Below are 22,432 nucleotides of genomic sequence, written 5' to 3' on the forward strand. Positions count from 1 at the left end.
CCTCCGACAGCCGGGTAAACCGGAAATGAGCAACTGTGAAATTGGACGGGAGATTTTCGGGAGGGGCACTGAAATTCGGGATTCTCACAGAAAAATCGGAAGGGTTGGCATGTATGGCGTAGCATAGCCTGTAACGTTATTATGACTGACACATTTTATGAGTGAACTTAACTTTAAGTGACTTACAGGTTTCTTTGAAAAATACTTTCTTTTATCCACGTTCTTCCTTTTTGCTGCCATCATCCTCTCCTCCTTACAGGTCCTCGCAGCGCAGGCTTGCCGCTGCTAAAACTAAACAGAGCTCCCTGAAAGGCACAGCCAATCACATTGGCCATATTTGTCACATGAGGTAGGACTCCAGTAGAGAACGTAATTTAACTCTTTCTGCACCACTAGGTGAATGAGACGTTGACAGATCGTTTTTTTCTTTCTATCGGGTTTGTTTTTCTTTACTCGAAGAGATCAAATTATTGGTGGGGACATGTCCCTTCCATCCATGCCAAATCTAAGCCCTTGGACTGGACATAGGTTTAGTTTTTATTAGCTAAATCTGGTGAAGTTGTGGTAAAATGCCAACATTAGCCCATTAGAGGACGTGCAAACGTTACCGCTGCTGCTGGGTTGAGATTCACGAGTCCGGAGCGGAATTAAAAACATGACATTCATTTAAGGTTATCGCGTGTTTTGTGAGCAAATGCTTTTGCATATTCGTAGTGTTTCCTCCTTTAAATTAAATATCTACTTTGCAAGTATTGCAAGTTGCCCCGCTGTCATCCGTTCTCGTAAAGTATAACCAAACTTTTGAGCATTTGAGCCACTTAGGCGCCCTGCCAGGTAAATGACGCTCCGCAACGTGGTGACGTCTTTCGGGGCAACTGGAATCGATAAGGGAATCGTTTGCAAAAATGGCAAACAATTCCAAGAAATTGAAACAGTGGGAACCGGTTCTCAACAAGAACCGGGTTTCGATACCCATCCCTAATGATGGTGCAAACATCTGTTTACATAGAAAGCACCAAGTAAAACTTTCTTTTGACTTCTGGGTTAGTTTACACTGATGTAGGGTGTATAGTTTTACTTTCCATTTGCTCCTATAGGATTCTTTTGTCAGAGTAAAATTTTCATATTTTTTCCAATACTTAAATTAATGCAATCTCATTTTACCCCAGTGACTCACCGTGGTGCAGTAGGATTTGAATTGCACTCTGGGACTGAAAGCAGGCATGACCCGTGGTGGAATCGGTCACCACTCCTGTCGAGTTTCCTCCAGGGCCAAAAGTCAGGTAGGAGGTAGGATTAGACTCTGGAGGGTTAAGGGTGAGGTAGGGAGGTGGTGTGAGGTAGGTCATGTGGGGCAGAGATGCTTGAGGTTGGAGCTGAGGCTGGCTGGTGGGGTAGGAGGTTTGGAGCTGGTAAGACAAAGTGTTGCTCTGCTGGCTAGACGTCGGGTAGTCCAAGTCAAAGAGCAAACTGAGGACAACGCAAACAAGAATTTAGTCACAAAAACAAACATCTTTGATTATTGCTCCATCTGTAGGTTTTTGTTGTTCTTATGATTACTTCTAGTGATATCGAGCCAGACAGACACAATCAGAATTTCATTCTCAGGTCTCAGATTATTTATGTGAGGTTTGTGCCACTATCTCTATGCAGTGCATCTGCGTGGCTGAACATGGATAGATACTGCCAACCGTATTAAAAAATAAACATATTTTTGTACAAAGTAGAAGTTTTAGTGCTATAGTCATACAACATCTAGCATCTATAGTCATACAACCATAATTGTATAAGAACAAAGTGACTAAGTGCAATCTCTCACAGCATATTTTAGCTAAAACTGACTCCCTGCTACTACAGACAATGTGTGAGCCATGACTACATCAGTTTTTCACAGATTCCCTCTCTGCCTACTCTGTCCTGCTGTCAGCTCTTCTACTCATCCATATTTGAAGTATCCTCTAGTATTCATGTCACAGTTTGCTGCGAGTGGAGCTGACCTGGTGTCAGTCGGCAGAGACTGGGTCTCATGGTGGGCCAAGGTAGAGCCACCCTCCAGAGCATCCAGGAAGAGGGGTGGGGTGTGGGCTGGTGTGTTGAGGAGAGGGGGAGTGGGGTTTGCAAAGTTAAAGGTCATGGTGAAAAGAGGAAGGCTGGCTAGCTGCAGAGGGGGAGGGCTCTGCATGGGACGGGGGGGATACTCCACCAAACCCTCCTGAGATGAAAGCTGGTGCTGGCCTGTATCCATCACTCTGCTTTCACCTAACAGATAAAAACCAAGCAATTAGAAAGCAAGATTAGACAGAGATACTGTAGTTTGGTTTCTATGTAATTTTACTTTCTCTACCTGCAGTGTGAAGGTTCGCTGAGCTGAACAAAGATTTCATTCTTCTGTAAACACTTCCTCATATGTAGGAAAATCCGTTAAAAATCAATGTTTGTAATGCCATGAAAGCCACAAATTTTATTGAGGTCAAATTTGCAGCTACTTTACATAACCGACCCTACAACTGAAGGAGTTTTGGTGGACAAGCTTTGTCCTCCTCTCTTCCAGTGGCTTAGTTATTTTTACTTTTAAAAATAACTAATGTTAACAGAGGGTCCTAAGCAAATGTAACGAAACTTTTCAGCCATGATGGAGGTGGGGAGACTGCATCGCGGCTTGATCATCCAGATATCAAAGAATTTAAGCTGGTCCGGTTTGAGATCATTTCCTTTGGGATTAATAAAGTATTCTGATTGTAATCATTCATCAGGGCCTCACAAAGGAATGATAATTCAGGTTGAAGGGAAACTTGATCCCAAATCCAAGTTTACATATTTTCCTCTGACCTTTAGACTTATTTAACCATCTAGATTGTTTTGTTGTGAGGTTTCCGTTTTCATCAATGGAACGAGATGGCCTTCACATTGCAGGGCTCTAAGAAGACAAAAAAACTTAACAGCTTTAGTTTTGTTTGATTAAACAGACAAAGCAAAAATTCAAAAACCTCGTTATGAGCAGTTTTATGTAGGACCTATTTTCTTTCCAATGCTACTTTCAGCTGTTCACTTACACACAAGGGCTCGCCACAGTGGGAAAGCGTACATGTTTGATTTGGCAGATTCTTTTTAATAATTATTTATATTTATTTTAGCACTGGATGTCTTTTCTCGCTTATTAGGCAAATGTGTAATAATGTGCAAAACAAAAAGGCACAGAGCTTGCTAACATCATAGCTCAGCTGAAGGGTGATGCGATCTTTAACACCTTTGTATGCCATTTTGAACTTGGGTTGAGTCGTTTATTTTAATAAGATAAACAGAATTCCTCACAGACAGACTGAATGCTCATCAAGCTAATGCATTAAAAGCAGGGTGTCGTAAAATGTGCATGTGTGGATTTTCACACCTGGGCTGCTGAGGCTGGACAACAGGCTGCTGTGGGAGGGTGGGCTCTGAGTGGTTATGGTGGGGAATGAAGGTGGCACAGGGGCAAGCTGGGGTAGCTTGAGAGCATCATAACGAGACAAAGAAGCGGCTCCCTTACTAAAACAAAGACAAAGAACAAAAATGCACTTAAGCATGAATCAAATCAAAGTACAGAGATAAAAATCGAGAGAGGTGGGGGGGGATTCTGTTCATCTGGACGTAGCGTTTTGTGAAGATAATTCACCTCTCATCCAAGAGGCTTCATCAGTTCTAAAAACAAAAGAGTCCCAGGTATTTAACGCCTAGTGGGGGGGCTGTCCCCTTTGGAAGTGGTCCTGAGGGTCATTGACCCACTATTAACCCAGAGCTTCTTCACATGAGCCAAGGTGTGAGAAAAAAAAAGAAAAAAAAAAGACCGTGGGTTATTACCATCACCAGGGGTTATGGGTAAAGTCACTGTGAGGGCTTGCCCAACCTCATCATGTGACCTTAATAGCTCAGTTGAGGCAGGGTTTGAATCAGCACTAAGGTACCTGACTACACTGAGTAAAGACACTGCAATAACACTTTCAGTACCTACTCGGCTCCGGTTCGAAGTGATCTGAGCCTATCCAAAAATGTGATTTCAACAGACGTAACTCAGTCATGAGAGCGACTTAATCACAAGAATCAAAACTACCATTTCTGAAAGCCAAGAACGAGGAAATCCCCCACACACACACACACACGCAAAAAGCCACACACAGAGCAGCAGGTACACCATTGTCTCGACATCCATTGTCACAGTGGATGTGGATTTAATTCTGGATTATTTATATAGTGCCAAATCACAGCAGTTGCCTCGAGGCACTTTGCATTGTAAGGTAAAGGCCCTACAATAATGCAGAGAAAGCAATCAAACAACACCCTAGGAGCAAGAAACAGCAAGAAGGAAAAAACTCCCTTTTAACCAAAGAACCCTTTGCAAGATCAAATGACCTCCTTTACATCTCTCTCAAACCATCTTGTCTTCTTAGTCCAAAATGTGAGCACTGGCATCCTCAAAAGAGTGACCTTTATTCTTTAAGTGTACAGCCTTCAAACCTAAAGAAGTCCATCTACCTTATTTTTTTTAGTCTCTCTAGACTACCATGACCTGGATGACTGCAAACCTACACAGACACACAGGAAAGAAACAGAAATACCTGTTGTGAGCCAGTGTGGGCAAAGTGGGATTGATTTGGTGATGTGGACTGTATTCAGCTCTACTCTGTCCGTGTTCCACCTTTGCTGTAACACCACGTACTTTCCTCCACTTCGCCCTTCGGTTCTGAAACCAGACCTGGGACCCAGAAACATTCAGGGGGAAACAAATAAAAGACTGAGGAAGCCAACAAAAAAGGTAGAAACTGCTTTACAGAGGATGAGATGGGATTTTCAGGAACACAAAGAAAAAAATGCCAGTAGTAGATCTTGATAAGGAAAACATCACAAAATAAGCCTTCAGTAAAATTTCACAGAAGATGAACAGAGTAAGAGTCTAACCATGATTCTCTGAGGTGTGACGCCGACTGAAGCAGCAATCACTTTTCTTTTTTTCACGTCCGGATAGTGATCCTCTTGGAACAGGGCCTCTAAATGCTCTAACTGATCTGTACGCAAGAGTACGTTAGTGTACACACACACACACACACACACACACACATATTACAGGGCAATAATTTGCATAGCAGTCAAATGTGAGCACACACAGAGACGTTTCCCCTCACCTGTGCTGTAGTCAATCCGTGTTCTCTTCTTCGGTGCAGGTGGCAGCAGGCAGCTGTCCACAGACTCTATCCCTGGCAGCAGTGGGAAGCTGAGGGCTCGACCTCGGCCCCTGGTGCTATGTTGGGTGGGGTATACCTGTGTTATCTCCATCTGCCATGAAGACACAGTACCTCAGCACAGATGTTCTCAGTCAAATTCAGTAAAATGTCCCAATGTTTTTTTCCTCTTTCAAAAAGGATTTTAAATAATCAGGTATCAATTATCACATTTTTAAAAGCTGAATATAATTTTGGAGAGTCGTCTGGGGGGGGGGAAAGAAAAAACCTTTGAGTGCAGTGCAGAGTTGAATGTTTCAGCCCACACAATGCAATGCAGCAATCATTTCCAAAAAATAAAAGTTCATTTAGGACTTCCAGGACCAAGTAATTAATTTCCATTGTTCTATCCCATATGTGATATTAACACGTCTGTTCCAGGTCTGCAGCCAGCAGGTAATGATTTTTCTAATTTTCTGTTAATTGCTTGGTTCATTAAATCTAGTGAATATAAAAATGCCCACCGCAGTTATCCAGGACCTGATGTAATGTCTTCAAACTGTTTACTTTTTCTGATGACAGACAATACTCAAACATATTGTTACGAAATCAGTTTCACCCTGGTTCTTTTTTATTCCTTGAGCATCCAGAGATGGCACTGGACTCAGTAGTTATTTCACAAAACCTTTATTCATCTTTTTTCATCTTCATTTAAGCATGCATCTTCTAGAATGGAAGACGTGCAAGGCCGGTGTCCCTCTGCAAAATCTTCACTCCTTTGTCTGTGAACCACAGTTTTGTAGAAGGGACCCTATCATAAAATCCCCATGGTGTGCTGCAAACTCTGTGTCGGTGTGTGTATGCACGAGCACGTGAGTGCCTGTGTGTGCGCGTACCCGTATGTCTATTTGAGTGCATGTGAGTGACTGTGTGCGCGTACCTGTGCGTATGTCTGTGCACGTGAGTGAGTGTGCATGTAGGTGTGTCGTAACAGTCAAAGCACTGTTTGTGTGTGTCTCTGCATACGTGACTTCCTTCGGGTCATAAAAGTAATCTCCTCACCCAAGCTTAACCAAATTCCTCTACACAACATAGAAAACAGAGTTAACATATTACAAACACTGAGACCCCCACTCTGCATCCACTGGGCCATTGGCCTCTTGTTGTCTTGCATTTACAGATAAGGTGGAGAGTCTCCTGCAAACCTACTTCTAAGTTAGAACAATTAAGAGTTTTTATTAAAGGTACAAGCATCAGCATCAGCAACCCCGACTGTAGCTTCCCGTCTCCTTTTATGACAGCAGACCCCAGTGTCCATAAATTCCTTTCCTCTAAACAAGTACACACACTCAAGCCTACAGCTAAGCCAAACTGAAACACACAGACAAATCCTTTCCTATTCATCTGATCTACTGCTGGACCCTCTCATCTAAGCAAATTTAACACATTACATTCTAATAATTACTTTCTTGTACTCACAATATCAAAAACACCCCAGAGACAAGAAAAACTAACAAATAAATCACAACTGGGAAAGCTGCAACCGCTAACTTTGGATTTTTTGGGGGAGAAAAAAAGGGTTTTAAAGATTGATCAGTTATGAAAATAAACAGTTCTTCTCCTGCCAAACTGGTAACTGTCTGACTGTCCCAGCTCTACCGAACTCACATTTCAGTTGTCAGTCTCTGTACAAATTTGTCTTCAGGCCAGCGTAGTTCAAAAACAAACAATCATTTCTGATTTGATCTGGTCTGAAGTACAGCGCCGCCAAATTGAAACGTCTTTGCTGTCGTAGAACCCGTAACATTATCTAGTAAACATTAAAAGTACCGACACTAGCACAGCGCATGCTGTGGGTCCAAGAGTGTCATCCTGGCAAATAACAGTAAAGAACAATTTATTTACCGTTATCACCTTACATAGCTTTTCAGTGAGATGAGATCATTCTCCACACGCTCAATGTGCTTGTTAATGGCTTCAAAGAATCTGTCACCCTACGGATATCACACGACATTACACACTGAGACAAACATTCAAACCAGGATGCCATTTTCACAGCTGCATCATTAATAATTCAGAGGACTCTAGGTGTGCATATTTCATACACACTAGACTGTAATTACACACTGAATGAGCCATTATTAGAAACCTGTTGAGATTTACTAGAAAATGCAAAACTGTTGGGTTAAAGGTTAAACTTCATGATCAGCAGCCAAGTATAATGTGTTTATTTTGTCTTTTCACACACTGTAACCCTGAAATTTCTCTCGACACAAATGTCCAAATCATTCAGATAAACTGTCTTTGCGCTGCTTAATACAGAATCATTTCCACCTGAACCCATATGAGGATGCTACAGGTAATTATCCAGAGTATTCACAACAAGCGAGTGGGCGTCATGTATCCTGCATCCTCCATGCTTTACTCAGACAGCATCTGGCAGGTTTGTTGGAGAAATTTCTCCAAGCACAACATCCCAGTGCACTTCAGACACAGCAACACCCTCACAAAAACTACCTAATCAAAATACTCCGACACATGCTAAAGAACGCATTGTTCACCCTGCAATGCAGTGAGGAGTGCTCGGACCTTTACATAGGAGAGCAGAGATCTTCGATCAAGAATACAGACAGAGGCACTGTGAACAACCACCACTGAGTGGAGGTAGTGACGCTAACTATCAGCCACCTATAATGCAGTCCTGAAATCCTCTTCCCAACCCCCACAGCTTGACTCATGTGACCTTAATAGCTCACAACAATATGGCAGGGCAATGTCTCACAGAGGAGTCACATCTTGACTCATATGACCCTTAAAGACTGACTGGAGATTTATGCTTCAGCAAGAAATCTATGCAGTAGCTATTAGTGTGTACCTGAATAAATAGAATAAGTGTTTTTAATCTGTACTGCCACTGTTGTGTATTTTTGACTAGCTAAATAAGCTATACACAGAGCACTGGTCAGGTTCAATCCATGAATGTGTTTTTATCACTAATAACTGTTAAGGTTCATTTTGAGGACAGAGAGATGGTGGAGATCGGAATGACACACTGACCCTGTCAGGTGGAGTCAACGAATGATTTAATGACACATGTGGAGAGATAAATCCTGTACGCAGACAGCATTGATCTCTATCTCCAAAACTTCAGAACACAGTTTTATACATCGGGGTATTAGAACGCCCCCTCTTGCATAAATTACATGGATACGTCAACTCAAAACCACAACGACTTTTAACACAGTTTAAAAAGATCATTCTCTTCTCCTCGAAGCCAGGTGCTTCCTGTCACTGCCGGACGCTCGCTTATCGTCTGGAACAAACTGTCACGTACGCAGGCACTCTTGCAGTTGTAGCAGAATTAAATCTGAACTCTTTACTAGAGATGGCACGATACCACTTTTTTATGTCCGATACCGATACCGATATCATAAATTTGGATATCTGCCGATACCGATATGAATCCGATATAGTGTGTTTTTTAATCAATAAAACTGTTTTTTTAATATCTTGCTGCATTTTGTATAAGTTCATACTCAAGTTTAAATAAACAACAACACTAAACCTATTCTGTTATACCTGTATGTAAAAAATACACTGCGCCCAAAATATTTCATAGTTCAGCAATACTGATCAATCTAATGAATTTAAACCTACTCCATCCTTCCTATTCTGGTATTTTAAAGACTACTTAGCAGAAATATTAAGCAACCTAACTAATAGGGTTGCAAACTCCCAGCAATAAAACTTTGGGTGTAAGATTCAGATAATTATTTATTAAAAGCTAGACATTTTAAATGAGAATAAGAAAGAAAAGTATGTCTTTGTACCCCCCTTTTCCCTGTTAATGCCCTATCGGCCCCCCTGGCTAAACTTTGCTAGATCCGCTCCTGCACAGTTACCAGCCGTCAGCTACGTAGAAAAGGATCCTGGTGTAGAAAGTAATATTAAATAAATTCTAATGACAGCTTATCAAGGTTAAACGTGCTGCTGTTGTTCAGCCGCTGGTTTCCTCTTTCTGGTGAAAAGTGGGCCAAAAACAAAGAAGAGAGACGGACTCGCAATAGAAAAGCCGATCAGCTGATCATTAATAAGTTTCACGACTGAAGTAGCAGCAGGAGAGGGACAGAGAGGCAGTCGCTCCATATATCGGTTGTTAAGCTTAATGTGGGAATGCTTTACAAACATTCAGAGATGAACTTACACACTTGCTTTACTTCTCTCTGGGATAACTTCCTCGGAGATGAAATGCTCGTTTGGTAGCGAGGCTCCAAATACACACAGCCGCTCAATCACGTGAGCACACTGCTCCGATGTGCTACGGTTATGAGCCGAGTTACGCCGTGTCGCAAGTTTTGTGAGGTGCTTTTTTGATATTTAATGGATCGGATTACATTTTTAATTTCTCTCCAATATCCGATCCAGTAATTTACGTCAGTATCGGACCGATACCGATACCTAATATCGGATCGGTCCATCTCTACTCTTTACCACAAAATGAGCCTACTACTATGTGTATGTATGTGTGTGGTTACGTGTGTGTCTATGTGCTAACCACAATCACACCCTATTTCACCTCGCCGACTAGCTCCTCAGAATAACTCGCACTCAGACTCTGGTTTCGGTTTCACTTCCTGCAAAGCATGTAACTTCCTGTCTTATTTTGGCACAGAGTTACTCTTTCACAATGCAGTCTGCATATAAACATTTAAGATTATAAATTCAACTCAACAGTTTAAAGTGGTTATAACTGCACCTGTAATAAAGCTTAATTGGGTGCCAATATGTTTAAACATCTAAATGCAATATCACTATTAATAAATGCGTCAATGCAAATGCTTGTTATATGATTATGATGCAATAGCAATAACAAAATAATGAAACTACAAATAGTAAAAGGAAATAATAAAAATGGCAGAAAAATAACACCTCATTTCCTCACATAACCAAAACAAATCCAGTTTTTCCTCACTGTGTCTGGAACGCACCAACTTCCAACGTGTCTGCAAATGTTTATATAAATATACACATATAGGTCTTATAGCTCAATGTAGCCCACGATTATTGTGATTGGCCATTTCAGCACCATCGATTGCCGCTTTGCTCTTCTTCTTCTACCCCCCCGCCCCCCTTTTCACTGCAGTTTTAAAATTTATCAGTGAAAGTAATGATCATCTCCTCAATATAAGGAACATTAATAATAATAGTATCAATATAAGTACTCACAAATGTCAGCAAATTTCTGGAGGGAGACTGTGGAAACTATTGGAATGAATGTAAGGGAATGTATAAAGAAGTGAAAAATCTTGAGGAACAGATATCAATCCCTACTCCCAGGGTTTTATTTTTTTCCTATTGGCTGGCACTACATATAAAAGACCAGGACATTAGCACATTGTAATTAACACAATGCACAATAAATGCCAGCAATGACGTTGGCCATTTACGTAGGTTACATTGCAGGCACTACAAAGATTCCCAGCAGAAGTCTAAATCGGACATAACAGGCTTGTCCACATCTTTTAGGACCACATTTAAAGTGACAACCCCATCAGGGGTTAAATACCTGGGCCTTCAGACATTTAAGAAGTAAAGAAGCATCTTATGTGAGTGGAGACACACCTTTACAAACCCCAAAAAATGTAAGTCCAGTTAGCTTCAGTTCAAGTAATTAGGGCTATTTTGACGTGGGTCGGCAAGAACCTTACAAAGACACTCAGAGAGCATCCTTGACAAAACCCAGCAGAATATTAGTGGTGAGAATGCATCCAAAGCTCTTACATGTGAAAAAGAACCACTTCAAGGAATGTACTGACATGATTTCCTAACATTCTTGGGGTTTGCGTGTGAATATCCTCCATCACTACATCCACGAACTTCTTCTATGGCTTCTTCTTTTCCTCCTGCCTGCCAGCTCCATATGGAACAATATATTCACTATGCCTCTTCTACATATGTCCAAACCATGTCAGCTTTGCCTCTCTAACTTTGTCTCCAAACGGCTCAACATGAGCTGTCTCTCTGATGCACTCATTTCTAATCTTCTCCATCCTGGTCACTCCCAAACAAAATCTTAGTATCTTGAGCTCTGCCATCCCCTGCCTGTCCTTTTGCACTGCTTGTTGCTTTGGATGCTTGACTCCAGGTATTTAAACTCATGTACCTTCAATACCTTTACTCCTTGCATATTTCATATGAGCTGACCATCTGACGTAAAAGAATACAAAGACATATTTTGTTGAATGCATTGAAACAGAGGACAATATTTACCTTTTCCATGGCCACTTTGTGAATCATTTGTCCCAAATGTTCTGCTTCATCTTTTGAATCATCTTTAGATTCATCCTGTGTGGGTCTGCTATCATGTGTCCCATCCTCTTCAGATGCTGCCGCCATCTGTTTTAAGAGAAGACAACAATATGTTTGGCTCATTTTTGATAGATAGATTGTGGAACCACTGAAACTGAGGATGAATTTCACCTCTCTTTGTGGCACAGGACACCCAGTTTTGTTTTTCATGGCTACCTTAGGAATCCTTTTACGTTCTTGTTCTTCCTCCTCTTCTGAATAGCCTTCAGATTCATCCTGTGTGGGTTTCCAGTCATCTGTCCCATCATCTTCAGATGAGCTCACAGACTGTTATTAGAGCAGAAAAATATATATTTTGCTCACCTTCCATGGATGTGTGAAAACAACATATTTACATCGTTAACTACAGGAGAAGAAGCTGGATATTTCTTGCCCACCTTAGGAACCCATTCTCTTGCTTCTTTCTCCTCCACACCTGTCCTATCGTTTTTAGAAAAGATCACCATCTGTTTTTAGAAAAGTAAAAAAACAAAACAAAACATAAAAAATAAAATAATTTCCAACAGTGCATTTTCAGGTCTAAGCATCCCAGGAACTGCACAGACATATGTCAGACATAACTTAAAACCACCAGCATAGGTATATAAAGGCCCTGAGGGGGAAAACTACGTTTCCCACGAAATATTATGTTACTTCCGGTTTTGGCAGGTAATGGCAGACATGCATCGTTTTTGTTTTTTTAAATTTTGGTCACCAACGGAGAGTGTTTGGTAGCGCTGTCCTCAGAAAACACCGTTTGTACTGTTTCTTTTGTTTTGAATCATAACTCTGGTTTTACGTGGCCTATTAACACAATTAAGAAAATATCATTTGAAGTCCGCACTTTCAACACAAGTTGAAATGGAGACTGGGGCTGTGTCCCAATTCAGAGACCGCACGCTTGAAGTACGCATTTTGAGTGCGATTACGTCACCGCCACGTGACAACTCGAAGTGTACTTCAATTGCGTACTCCAAATGCGCCGTCGATTTCCCCAAATATCAAGCGTGGTCCGGTGCACGCTTTGTGGTCCCATATATCCCACAATTCATAGCGCGGCGGTGGGTGTGGATAATTTTGCCGCAAAATACGGCAGAAGGCAGAAGGGAGCGGCCGAAGAGTAAACTGTCAAAAGTAAGTACTGAATATTATCTCACTTATTTATGTGGGAATGTTTAATAATAAAGAACATTAAAACATTACTGTTGGTCACATGTCGGTAAAGTTGTGTGACATTAGTGATGTTTGTACTTTCAGCGTTAACTTGGTTTTAAAGCCTCTACTTCAATATATTTACATAGTCGACCTTAATCTTACAGAGAATGTGATGATTTTATGGATAATTAAAGTCAGTCATATATCAACAAACACAACAAGCTGAAAGTCAGTGATGCTGCTCGGTTTGCAGTCCTGAATATCACGGCACAAGCAGGATTCACTGCACTGTTAATGTTAGCTATGTTATATTGCTGCCTCTGTTCGGTGGTGTCGAGCCAAACGTACTTTAACGTGTGTTTGAACGAGCTGACGGTTCACTCGTTAAGCTGAAAGAAAGATGCTTTAATCGCAGGAGTCACACATGTGTCCACTGGACCATCTGGGAACTCTTCTTGTTTAGCACTCGTAATAACACAAACACTAAATCCTCCTTCTCTTGTGCTGTTTTGTAGCAGTGTGTACACCTGAGACTGTCACCTGTCTGTCTGTCCTGCACTCTCTCTCTTTTTCTTTCTCTCTGATTGTGGAATAAAAGTATGAACATGTATTTATAAGTTACACTTGTGTTTGAATCCTGCAGCTTATCACACATTTGATTTCCATGTGTGGCAACTGCAAGTGTCCAGAGTGAGGACAGACTGAGGGACCCACTGCTGCACATCATCTGTGAGGCTTTGCACCCCTGATGATCCACCAGGACAAACTCAGCAGTGTGTGAGGAAGAGGAGGAGGAAGAGCCAGCAGCAGCTGACAGATGGAGAGAATAGACAGACTGTTCCCGATCCGATATTACGTATCTGTATTGGTCCGATACTGACCTAAATTACTGGATCGTATATCGGAGGGAAATAAAAAATGTAATCCGATCCATTAAATATCAAAAAAAACCTCAGAAAACTTGCGACATGGCGTAACTCGGCTCATAACCGTAGCACGTCGGAGCAGTATGCGTCATGTGATAGAGCGGCTGTGTGTATTTGGAGCCTCGCTACCAAACCAGCATTTCATCTCCGAGAAAGTTATCCCAGAGAGAAGTAAAGCAAGCATGTAAGTTCATCTCTGAATGTTTGTAAAGCGTTCCCATGTTAAGCTTAACAACCGATATATGGAGCGACTGCCTCTTCTCCCTCCCTCCCCTTCTTGCTGCTACTTCAGCTTAATGATCAGCTGATCGGCTTTTTTGTTGCGAGTCCGTCTCTCTTCTTTGTATTTGGCCCACTTTGCACCAGAAAGAGGAAACCAGCAGCTGAACAACAGCAGCACGTTTAAACTTGATACGCTGTTGTTCGAATTTATTTAATATTACTTTCTAGACCAGGATCTTTTTCTACGTAGCTGACGGCTGGTAACTGTGCAGGGGCAGATCTAGCAAAGTTTAGCCAGGGGGGCCGATAGGGCATTAACAGGGAAAAGACATACTTTTCTTTCTTATTCTCATTTAAAATGTCTAGCTTTTAATAAATAATTATCTGAATCTTACACCCAAAGTTTTAATCTGATGTAAAATGTATATTAGTCCATTACTGTATATAGTAACTGTTAAGTCTAATATACCCTAGTAAGCTATAGTACTTTTTCCTCTGGGAAGGTACCATCTGTGAATTCTGCAATTCTGTTGAAGAAAGATGTTGAATCTATTTAATTATTCTTGAAAAATAATTTATTTCTGTGCATTTTTTTTCACCCTGCACAAACACATCCTCCAGCCACACGCACCCATATTTTGCTCCATTGCGGTTTCTTTCACACCTCAAACATTTAGTAAACAATTAAACAAATACAAGTAATCTGCAATAAATTACAGGTAGTAATAAAATAAACTACTAACTCTGTTACGCTACATCCACACCTACACGGGTATTTTTGAAAACGCAGCTGTTTCGTCCGCACGTAAACGGCGTTTGGAATCACCGAAAACTGAGATTTTTTAAAACTCCTTTTTTCCGTTTACGTGTGGACGAGGAATACAGAGTTCGTCACGCAATGTCAAAGGTATGTGCCTTTTTTCACGTCACGCTGTGCACACGTTATTGTTTACATGAGATGAATTGCAGAATGGGAGATAGCAAGATTAACAGTATTTTGTCTCTTCAGGTTTTACACACACGCAGTTACTGTCCCTTAATTTACAAAGGCACAGGCATCACGGTGTGATTATTTTACTGTAGTCGTTTTTTTTCCCTGTGTAATAATATTCAACATTGCTATCAATGCATTTTTCAAAAAATGCCTCTCTGTGCAAAATGGGTTTTAAAAACATAAACAACTGTGGGATCCTGTTAGTCGTGATTTGAACAGCCCAGCGCTGCTCCCGATGCAGGGAAAACCAATTCTGCAGGGGAGACCTACCTCAGCACTTGTGCAGGTGAAACCAAGGGGCAGATATGCTTCACCATATTTTCTAGTCTTTGGCTTAGAATGAAGTTGGTTTGGAAACATTCAGCGATGCATCATCTCCTGCTTTGCGTTTCTGTGGGCGCCCGCATAGCTAGCAATGTCCAAGCATTTTGTTAACGCCCCCAAACCCTCTTTTCATACCGCGCCCCCCCTGCAATGGCCCTGCCCACACTTTGGGTAGGTCTTATCTATAGTGTTACATCATATTCTATAAGGATGTTCTGTGTTTGTATACTTTTCTGCCCAGTTTGACGCATTTAGCAGAAGTCAGCCTGTTTAAGGCTCTGATATCTGTTCTGTATGACTTAAAGCAGTTATGACATGGTCTGAGTTTCTCACCCAATAAAGGAATATTTCATATATCAGTCTACTCTTCATTCTATCAGAAACAGTTATCACAGCTCGTACATTTTCTTTTTACACATAAAAGTAAGCATTGAGCCAAATGTAATAATGCCAACATATTAAACGAACAATATTTGTCTCTTATGTATAATACATCTTAGTGGTGCAACGGATCACGGTTGATCCGAAATCCGAACCGATCCCACTCCACGGTTCGGTACACACGTGATCCAAAGATTCTAAAAAGAAAAAAAAAGTATGTGTATGGTGCGCGTGGTCAGTCTGTCAAGCTGTAGTTATGGTCAGCGCTAGCGGTCCAAGTAGCAGAGCAGAGGAGTTTGTGGCATTTAAGCAGCCTTTTGCTGCCCAGTCCGACCGGGCTAAAGCCATTACAAAAGCTACTGGGGTGTTTAGCTGCAGACGGGAGGCCGTATTCAGTTGTGCAAAACAAGGGGTTTAAACTGTGATGAACGTGCTTGAGCCATGCTATGATATCTCGTTGCGCATCCACTTCAGTGACAAGATCGTTCCAAGCATGTATGAGTTATGGCTGAACTGTCCCAGGCATCTTCTGTTGCTCTAACTACAAATGGGTGGACCTCCAGGGCAACAGAACGCCACGTGACCGTGACCACTCGTTATATCACAGCAGAGTGGTAGATACAAAGCCCTGCACTGCCCTATATATTACATTAGATTAGATGAAACTTTATTTATCCCTCGGATGGGTTCCTCCGGGAAATTCAGTTTCCAGGAGCACAGCACCGACAGAAGTTGCAGAATGTGAGCAGAAATATACCATATATACACATATATAAATACAGAGAATACAAAAGGGATAAATAGAATAAATAGGAATAAGAATACAAGGGAACGGCACATTTCAAGTATTGTGAGTCTAATACACCGTTGGATATTAACAAAAACTATTGCACAGTGAAATGGCACTACAGCTTACTTGTCCCCCCCCTCCTTTGTCCCCTGTTTCCTCCCTCTCCTCCAGCGAGGAGTTAAACAGTTTGATGGCGTGTGGGACAAAGGACTTTTTAAGTCTGCTGGTCCTTGACTTTGGGAGAAGCAACCTGTCACTGAACAGACTCCTGTGATGTCATGGCCGTGTGCAGAGGATGCAGAGGATGCCCAGCATGGTCCATTATGTCCATATTGCACCTTAATTAGTTTTTAGATAAGTGCGTGGAATGATTCTTCAGTTGAATGATTTTAATAGGCAAAAAATACTTAGATCTGAAAATTGATCCGATCCGTGACTTAAAACCGTGATCCGATCCGAACCGTGAGACTTTTGATCCGTTGCACCACTAATACATCTGTATTTACACTGTCAAAGATACTTGTCTTTGAGTGAAGCTTTAAGGTGATGGGAAATATAAATAACTGCAACTTGAATCTTTGACCCAGAGTTCAAGCTCACTGCTGTAATATATCCTGTAATATGTATATATAGGGCTGTTCGATATAACGATATATATTGGATGACGATATAAAAATGTCTATCATTTCATTTTACGCTATTGTTTGTTTCGTGGTGTCGCAAAATAAACTGTTTACGGCAATATTTTTTCATTATTTTGATGGTCACTGTAGCGGCTATATTAATTTCACATAAACCTTTCACAATAAAGCTCAAGATCCTGTTGAGACTTTTCAAAATAAACTGAATCACATGAAAGATGCAGAGTATTTACGGATGAGAAAAAAAAGAGCTGTCAGGTGCTAAAATATAAACCTTAGATTCAAACGTTAGAACAGGCTTTTTTTCCCGCAGCACGCTGTGTAATAAATACTCACAAAGAAAATGGCGGCCATTACAACTTATGTCTAAAAATGTATCGTTTCATGCATCAGTTAAAACACTCGACTCCAGGTACACGACGCAAACCACGCAAACCTGAAATCTGTCCTGCCTGGATTCTTTAAAAACGTGAGCTTTCCGACGAGGGAAAACAACACACTAGACCAGGTCTACACCAACATCCCAGATGCTTACAAGGCCACCCCTCTGCCTCATCTCGGACTCTCTGATCATCTCTCTCTGTCCCTGACCCCTGCTTATAAACCTCTAATTCAAAGACAAAAACCACCTGAAAAATCAGTAAGAGTGTGGACCATGAAGCCACCACGGCCCTACAAGACTGTTTTGATAACACGAATTGGAGTGTATTTGCAGAAGGATCAGACTTGGAGGGCCACACATCTGCTGTACTCTCATACATCAGCTTCTGTACTGAGAGCGTAACAACAACAAAGACCGTTAAAGTGTTCCCAAACCAGAAGCCATGGCTCAACAGTGAGGTGAGAGCCCTACTAAGAGCACGTGACAGCACCTTCAAATCAGGAGACCAACAAGTCTACAAAGAGGCACGCCAATCTCTGGTTAAAGGCATAAAAGAAGCCAAGCGCAAATACAAACAGCGCATCGAGGAACACTTTAACACAAAGAACTCCAGAAACATGTGGCAGGGGATCAAGACACTCACTGGCTACAAAGACAGTTGCACACAAACCAACTCCCCAGACATCACCTTACCTGACACCCTAAACCATTTCTTCGCCCGCTTTGACCAAGAAAACAGAGACACCATCACCCATCCTGCCATTACAGAGAGGGATGACGCTCCCATCCAGCTGGAGCAGCACCAGGTCAGAGCCACACTGCGCAGAGTCAACACGAGGAAAGCAGCTGGTCCTGACGGTGTAGCCGGTAGAGTGCTTAAAGCATGTGCAGACCAACTAGCAGAGGTTTTCACCACCATCTTCAACCTCTCACTGCTACAGTATTAGTACCATCCTGCCTTAAGTCAGCCACCATCGTTCCAGTGCCCAAGAAGAACACAGTGAGCTGCTTGAATGACTATCGTCCAGTTGCTTTAACACCCATAATTGCCAAATGTTTCGAACAGCTCATCATGCCACACATTAAAGCTGCCATCCCTGCAAACCTCGATCCATACCAGTTTGCATACAGGGCAAACAGGTCGACAGAGGATGCCATAATAACAGCTCTTCACACAGCCCTCACACACCTGGACTCTAGTAACACCTATGTGAGAATGCTGTTTGTGAACTTCAGCTCTGCCTTCAATACAGTTCAACCCCACAAACTGGTTAATAAACTAAGCAACTTAGGACTCAGCAGCTCACTGTGCAGCTGGATACTGGACTTCCTGAGAAACAGACCCCAGAACGTAAGAATGGGAGAGCACACCTCCTCCACCCTCATTCTGAATGTGGGTGTCCCACAGGGTGTGTCCTCAGTCCCTCTTATACTCACTTTTCACCCATGACTGTTCATCAATCCACACCAGTAACACCATTATAAAATTTGCTGATGACACCACTGTCATAGGACTGATGGACAACAACGATGATTCAGCCTACAGAGAGGAGGTTCAGCATCTGAAGCGATGGTGTGACGACAACAACCTGCATCTGAACACAGCCAAGACCAAGGAGATGGTAATCGACTTCAGAAGAACAAAGCGATCTGAGCACTCTACCCTCTACATTGATGGGGAGGAGGTAGAAAGGGTAGAAAGCTTTAAGTTCCTCGGAGTCCACATCTCGGCCGACCTTACCTGGTCCACAAACATCTCCCACCAGGTAGCGAAAGCACAACAAAGGCTGTACTTCCTCAGGAAACTACGTCAGGCCCAATTACCCCAAGGACTGCTAGTAAACTTCTACCGCTCCACCATTGAGAGCCTTCTGACTTACTGCTGCACACTCTGGTTCAACCGCTGCACCGCGGGGGACAAGAGGAAACTGCAGCGGGTGGTGAGGGCAGCAGAGCGGGCAATCGGCACTTCACTAACCCCCTCAGAGACATCTATACTGGCAGACTTCAGCAGAAAGCCAGCATCATCATCAAAGACCCTCACACCCTGGACACTCACTTTTTCCCCCTTCCTCTGGTAAACGCTACAGGTCCATCAGGTCAAAGACAAACAGACTCAACAGAAGTTTTTACCCACAGGCTGTCAAACATGCCCTACCTCCACCCTAATTGGAGGATAACTGCACTGCCAACACTCATGGACATTATACCTTATTTATAAATCGTATTTCTGTTCATACTTCAATGCAACCAACACCCATCCATCCATCCATCCATTCGCATCTGCTTATCCTTTTCAGGGTCGCGGGGGGCGCTGGAGCCTATCCCAGCTGTCATAGGGCGAGAGGCGGGGTACACCCTGGACAGGTCGCCAGTCTGTCGTAGGGCCAACACACAGGGACAGACAACCATTCACACTCACATTCACTCACACATTCACACCTAGTGACAATTTCGATTATCCAATTAACCTATTCCCACAAGCTGCATGTCTTTGGACGGTGGGAGGAAGCCGGAGTACCCGGAGGGAACCCACGCAAACACGGGGAGAACATGCAAACTCCACACAGAAAGACCCCGGCCTGATGGTGAAACTGAACTCAGGACCTTCTTGCTGTGCGGCAACAGTGCTAACCACCGTGCCACCGTGCTGCCCCAACCAACACCCTTACCTCTTTAAACTGTATTTATTATAACATTATTCAGTATAGTTCCAACAGCACCCCCCCCTACTCAATGTGCAATATCATCCCCTCCCACACACACACACACTCAATGTGCAATATCACTGATCACACTGCACCTCTCAATGCACCTGCTAGTTAGATGGCATGTATGTGTATGTATATAGATGTAAGTGTGTATGTGGAAATATGTGTGTACGCATATACGGATGCAAATATGTATATATACATATATGTATGTATGTGCGTGTATGTTTGCAGGTGTATGTATAACTTGTACATATCTTTTCTTGTGTAAATGTAAATTTGTCTGTTATTGTGTAAATACATTCGCTATTGTGTACTCCACACATATGGAGAGATGCCAAACTGCCTTTCACTGTTCTTGTAACAGTGACAATAAAAAGCTATTCTATTCTATTCTATTTCTATATATATATATATATATATATACATATATATATATCATAATAATCTGACAATACATATATTATTGGCCATATTATATTTACATTACCACAGTGAGATGATTTTAGTCTCATGAACAACATTAGCTAATTGTTATTTACTAACTAATCTTAAAATGACTGTTCAGTACAGAAATGAAGCCCAACAATCATGTTTTACAGTCCCGTGGTCTCAGCCTCAGATACTCAACTAATCAGTGATGTCATGACAAAAATGAATGACCAACAAAACATTTTTCTCCTTCATTTCTGTCAAACAAAGCTGTATGAAACCTTTCTCGCGGTTAGTATCATGGTTGCTAGGCAACCTGAACAGCACGACGAAGGCTAGACCGTCCCATTTCACAAGCCTCTCACTTCCGCACTTTCGTACTTTATAGTACGCACCGCACGTAGTAGTACTGCGCGCACTTCAAGCGTGCAGACCCTGAATTGGGACACAGCCTGTATGGCATTATTTTTGTGACACTATTCTGAGCGCCGTAAAAAAAAAAAAAAAAACTTTGAGAGCACATGAAAAAGTTTGCAGGTACAAATGTTGCATTTTGAGGAGAAATTTATTTTGAGCGAAGAAAAGCTGAATTTGCATTTGCATTCGTCGCAATGTGTTGCTGGCGCTCTCAACATTTCTGCCCGCTTGGCTCAACTCTTTCTCTATCTCCTTAAAACTTTAGAGCACTTATGGAAATATGTGATGTCTTGATGAATCAAGCAGATATTTGAAGTTTACACAGCACCATTCTCACATGAAAATATCTTAAAAGTTTATTTTGTGACCCAGAAAGAGTAATATTTCAAACTCCGCCACTCTGTGGTCCTCCGCCACTGCCTCGTTTGAGTTTTGGATGAAATGGATTCTGGGATATTGCATATGGAACGCCAGGACTGCCATAATGAATTACTTAAATACACCATTAAATAATTAATTAAATGTGGCAATAATTAATTAAATGGGAATTAATTAATTAAATAAATAGTTATGACACATGTAATTAATTAATTATTGACACATTTAATTAATTATTTATGTATTTCATATTTTAATTAATTATTGACACATTTAATTAATTAATTATTGACACATTTAATTAATTATTTATGTATTTCATATTTTAATTAATTATTGACACATTTAATTAATTATTTCATGATATATTTATTTATTTCATTTTGGCAGTCCTGGCACCTGGCTCTCATCATGAATTAATTTTATCTGTCAGCCTCACCCATCAAACTCAGGAGGCGGGTTAACGCTGATCGACTCAAAACCATTGCTTTGGCCTGGTGGCCATTGTTTTTAGCCCACAACAACCGGCAGAACTGAACTTTGAAAAACCCTGTTTGTGTGTCACCAAATACTGTTTTAATATGTTTTTAGCCGAGAATGTAGTGGTTTAATCTTCACATGTCTGATCGGTTTGTCAAGATACAGCCTCTTTGCAAAAGTGCTTGATGATTTCGGAGATGTCTGCCCAGTCTCACGGCAAAGCGTGGGATAGACCCGCTCGCCCGCAAGCAATCGAGCTGTTATTACCGCCGACAAAGCGCAGGCCCCGGCACACAGCTGTAATAACCCCGCTGACACTGACTTCTTTTACTGAGGTTATATTTATCGGGGTTTTATTTCCTGATGTTCTTATGTGTCCCACGTGTTTCAGTCGCCAATTCTGAATTATAACTAACATTAAAAAAACATGTTTAAGGAGAGAGAGAGCAAATAAATTCGATTAACAGCTGATCTTTGGGTTTCTGTTCAGTAATCAGCGTGACCTGTGTATAAACGTATAAAAGAGAAAACGTTGGTGTTTCCGTCATGTAGTAACTGCTGGCTTTAACTGTACAAAGGTTGTTCGACACTATGAAACACATACAGACTTCATGATGTTCGGCTAATATTTTTATTGTGAATATTAATCATGAGGGTGA

General features: G+C 41.7%; 1 protein-coding gene across 2 annotated transcripts in view; it reads right to left on the reverse strand.

Annotated features, from left to right (window-relative positions):
• LOC120433086 (homeobox protein unc-4 homolog) overlaps positions 1-22,432 on the reverse strand; it is a 37,437-nt gene that overhangs the window by 11,576 nt on the left and 3,429 nt on the right. The window contains exons 2-10 of one of the 2 annotated variants that reach the window (XM_039598636.1): positions 11,939-12,007; positions 11,718-11,828; positions 11,463-11,588; positions 5,157-5,307; positions 4,933-5,039; positions 4,593-4,729; positions 3,389-3,525; positions 1,998-2,259; positions 1,178-1,470 (exon numbers count right to left, since the gene is read on the reverse strand). In XM_039598636.1, coding sequence (XP_039454570.1) covers positions 1,178-1,470; positions 1,998-2,259; positions 3,389-3,525; positions 4,593-4,729; positions 4,933-5,039; positions 5,157-5,307; positions 11,463-11,588; positions 11,718-11,828; positions 11,939-12,007 — 1,393 coding nt within the window. Of the gene's footprint in view, positions 1-1,177; positions 1,471-1,997; positions 2,260-3,388; positions 3,526-4,592; positions 4,730-4,932; positions 5,040-5,156; positions 5,308-11,462; positions 11,589-11,672; positions 11,829-11,938; positions 12,008-22,432 lie in introns of both variants that reach the window. The other variant, XM_039598635.1, reaches the window with a different exon arrangement.

Source organism: Oreochromis aureus, linkage group 15, assembly GCF_013358895.1.
Source record: "Oreochromis aureus strain Israel breed Guangdong linkage group 15, ZZ_aureus, whole genome shotgun sequence".
NCBI lineage: Eukaryota > Metazoa > Chordata > Actinopteri > Cichliformes > Cichlidae > Oreochromis > Oreochromis aureus.